This window comes from Frankliniella occidentalis, unplaced genomic scaffold (genome assembly GCF_000697945.3).
Source record: "Frankliniella occidentalis isolate FOCC.00 unplaced genomic scaffold, Focc_3.1 Scaffold178, whole genome shotgun sequence".
Taxonomy (NCBI): domain Eukaryota; kingdom Metazoa; phylum Arthropoda; class Insecta; order Thysanoptera; family Thripidae; genus Frankliniella; species Frankliniella occidentalis.
In genome coordinates, this window is record NW_026267304.1 from 25,434 (window position 1) to 29,237 (window position 3,804).

At 67.6% G+C, this 3,804-nt stretch overlaps 1 protein-coding gene across 1 annotated transcript in view; it reads right to left on the bottom strand.

The window, feature by feature from the left end:
- LOC113214200 (protein Wnt-10b-like) overlaps positions 1-3,804 on the bottom strand; it is a 16,719-nt gene that overhangs the window by 3,960 nt on the left and 8,955 nt on the right. Inside the window, exons 3-5 of the mRNA XM_052271886.1 lie at positions 2,760-3,043; positions 1,208-1,331; positions 872-1,094 (exon numbers count right to left, since the gene is read on the bottom strand). Of these exons, the coding sequence (XP_052127846.1) occupies positions 872-1,094; positions 1,208-1,331; positions 2,760-3,043 (631 nt within the window). The remainder of the gene's footprint in view (positions 1-871; positions 1,095-1,207; positions 1,332-2,759; positions 3,044-3,804) is intronic.

Sequence of the window (3,804 nt, forward strand, 5' to 3'; positions counted from 1 at the left end):
GCTTGGGGCCGGCCTGCCGGGGCCGCCCTCTATGCTCGGCCGCTATAAAAACGTCAGTGCTTTGCCGGGGCGGGGCGGGGCGGGGCGGGCCCCCGGGCGGGATCAATTAGCTATGGCTATGTGTGTGGCTTTCGAGGCGCGTCGCGCTCGTATCGGCCCAACCCCGGCACGTCAGAGAGGAGAAGGCGGTCCCGGGACGGGGCGGCGCGCGGGCCAGCCAGATGCCCCACACACCTCTGTATCCCCGTCCCGGCGGAGGAAAAGTAAATCATGATTGCGACCGGGCCGCCTAAAAAGGCCGCCCCAAGGCCCGCCCGCCTCGCCGGCGCGCCGTGGGTGGACACACGCCCCCTGAAGTAATTAGGGGTTGTGTTGTCGGGGTCCACGACAGGCCGCCTGCACACGCTCGTGCGCGCGGTGCGGCAGGGTGCGGGGCGCCACTGACACCTCCGGGGGCGTGAAAAACACCCTCTGCGCCGTAAATGGAGGTATGGGCAAGTTGTTCTCCGGAGAAGCGACACCGTTGTTGTTTTATCGCCATTATACTCCGAATTTTCGGTCACGGATTAAGGTCGGGGGCGTGCTGCTGCCGGCCCGGCCCGGAAGGGGCGGTACCAGAGGTGTGTGTGTGTGTGGGGGGGGGGGGAGAGTGGGAGAGAGACCACCCGGGACGAGATCGCACCTCAGCTGTTGAAATTCGCCCCCCGGGCCGTTAGCCACACGCACGCCTGCAGGCCGCCGCGGGCGCGGACCACTTTGGGAGGTGAGCCGGCCTCTTTAGTCCGGCGATTGGGAAAATTAATCAACGAGGAGAAGGAATTCAGCTGCACTCCGCTCCGCTCGGCTCCACCAAGACCGCCGCCTTCCTCACCAGTCTGCCGGCGCGGCTGTTGTGTTGGTTGACGCGCGCCTGGATGTCGGTGGCGGGCCGCCTGCCGTCCAGGAACGCCTTGGCGAAGTCGCCGCCGAAGAAGACGTTGTGCGAGCAGCCGCTCCACTTCCAGCGCGCCGCGGGAAAGTTCCTGGCGCCGGGCGCGTTGGCGGCGGGGGCGCCGGTGCCCAGGGCGCGGGCGCCGACCCAGGACAGGCGACCGCTGCAACAGGCAAGAGAGACCTTCACTGAGGCGCTGAACGCTTGCGACCGCTTGCAACTCTGGCGGGGACCTCAACGCAGGAGCTCTGCGAGAGCGGCCGTCACCTCACCCACCTGTCGGACACCTCAGAGTGGTCGCAGCCGCAGTCCAGCAGCTGGCCCCGCGCGCACGCCCGCGAGATGGCGTGGGTCACGCCCGCCGCCGAGATGGCGTGCGCGAACGCCGACTCCCGAAAGCCTGCGGGGAGACAGAAATAGGAAGGTGATCAGTCCTAAACAATGATAAAGGGTAAAAACTCGTGTGCCCGCAGTGATAGACGCCTGACGGGAACCACCCACTTCCACATACCAGGTGGCTGAACCCCGCTCACTTCTGTAGTTATGCCGTACCGCACGCACGAGTGCGTGCGGGCGGGTTGCCTACTCGCTCGGCCCGTAAGGCGCCGTGGACAGGGGCGATAGGCAAGCCCGCCCGCACTGGTGCGTGCGGTACAGCATAACTACAGAAGTGAGCGAGCTGGGTTAATCAGCCACCTGACAGGTATGCTCCACCGCAGGCACTCGTGCGGTCGGGTTGCCTGTTCACTCGGCGTCATGCTCGGAGTTGCCGCCCACACACGTACTGTAATGTGCGGCATGGTACTATGTGGCTGAATCACGCCGCGCAGGCCTGCCCTATCTGTCCTATCCTCGCTGGCCACGGCTCTTTACCTTAGAGCCCCGTGCGAGTAGGCTACCCGCCCGCACGCGTGCACGCGGTACAGTGTAACTACGAAAGTGCGCGGCGCTAGTCGGCCACCTGGTCGGGCAGGGCCAATCATTGTTCGACCCCGTTGGGTATGGGAAGCGCGTCGGCCCGCGGCGGCGGCGGCGGCGGCCATCTGTGCCGGGACGCGGCTCGGCAAAAAAGTTCGCGCGATTCCACACGTCCGCGCGGGAAAAAACATGTAACGTTGTGTTGCAGCAGCAGACGGCTGCTCCGCGCTGCTCCGCGCTGCGGGCGGCTGTCCCGGACCGGCGGGGGGCTGCTCGTCGACGTGGGGCTGCGCCGTGCGGCGCCTCCTCCATGCAGAGCGCGCGCTTGATCCTCCCGGACGCGATGGTCCTCCTGGGCGAGCAGGTGTGGCCGTCCGGCGACGGGGCGAGGCCCACCCCGTCGCGCGGGCCGTGGGAACCGACCCAATCGCGACCGACGGATGGCTGAGCGGAGGACGCGGAGGTGGAGCGGATCAGGAGGGAACTCTCCCGCGGCCCGCGGAGGACGGGTTACGTATCGGAGAGGGACGCCCGCCCGGCCCGATATCGACGGCTCGTTGCGGCGGGTCAGGGAGGCGTCCCCGCCCCGCCCCGCCCCGCCCCGCCCCGCCCCGCCCCGCTGCCGCGTTGCGCACTCGGGGCACGCACTCGCCGCTGTCACAACCCGTCATACTTGCCCCGCTGGTGGCCGTCATGTCCTGTCATGTCACGTCAAACCCATGTCGACTCTTGTCATGCATCGCGCCGCGGACGCGGGGGACCCCACCGGCGCGCGGCGGGGCTCCGCGGGCTCCGTTCCGCGGGCCGCGTTCAGGTCGCGATGAAGAAAGTCGAGCCGCGAGGACGCGGCCGTTACTCGCTGCGCCGGGCCTGGTTGCCCTAGCCCGGGGTCCCGGGGGGAGCGACTCACCTGCCTGCATGAGGGCGGCGCCCTGAGGGTTGCCCGCCAGCCCGGCCAGGCCGCGGGGCGACAGCGTCGAGCAGTTCCAGCGCTGGCTCTTGAACTGCTGCTGGCACTCGTTGGACGCGACGCGGAGGCCCTGCAGCGCCGTCCACGTCGCGTCGGGCTGGCGGCGGCACAGCGCCTGCTGGTCGCGGCTCAGGCCCGCCAGCGTGCGGCACAGCAGCGCGCCCGCCAGCCCGGCCTCCTCGTAGGCGAGCGCGCCCGCGCCCCCGCCCGCCAGCGACCCGGACCTGCAACACGACAACAACCACACTTAACAAGCCTGCTGCTGCTGTTGTTGTTTCTCGTCATCTGAATTAGAGGGCGTTGGAGAAACAGGTGAAGTGGTCCTCCGCCCCACACCCGCACGTGTCCGGGGTGGCCCGGGGGTGAAGTGCGAGAGAGAAGGTGGGGGGGGGGGCAGTAGCGGGGGGAGCCCCTTTGCTTGCCAGCTCATTATCACCACCAGGGTCCCCCGCGGTGGGGTCCTCCTCCGCCCCAAGCACGTGCTGTTTGCTTCGCGTCCCCCGACGCCACCGTGGCAACTGCTCTCACCATTTTCCCCAAAGACAACGAAACAGGAACCACCACCATTACCACTACCGGCCTTGCTCGCAATGCAGTCGCAGAACTACAACTCCTGACTCGAACCTGATCGCCCCCGCCGCGCCCCTCTCAGACTCTCTCACGCCCGCACCGCCTCCGCGCCGCGCGTCCACCAGCCAGGCCCGGACGCACCACCACCGGGCGGCGGAGGGAACCTCTGGAGGGAACCTCTGGAGGGAACGGTGAAGAGAATAAGTGAAGGGCGGGCAAATGCAACGATGATTTAATGAAGCGGCCGGAACTCTTCAAATAGCGCTCTGATCCCCCCACATAAATCACGCCTGCAGGGCCACAGCGCCGCCACAGCGCCTGAGCGCGATGACGCTAATGCCTTCATTCCGAGTCCTTTTCCAAACACTACTCGTCCGCGTCGTGGTCGGTCATCCCCCCCCCCCTTCTCCCTTCC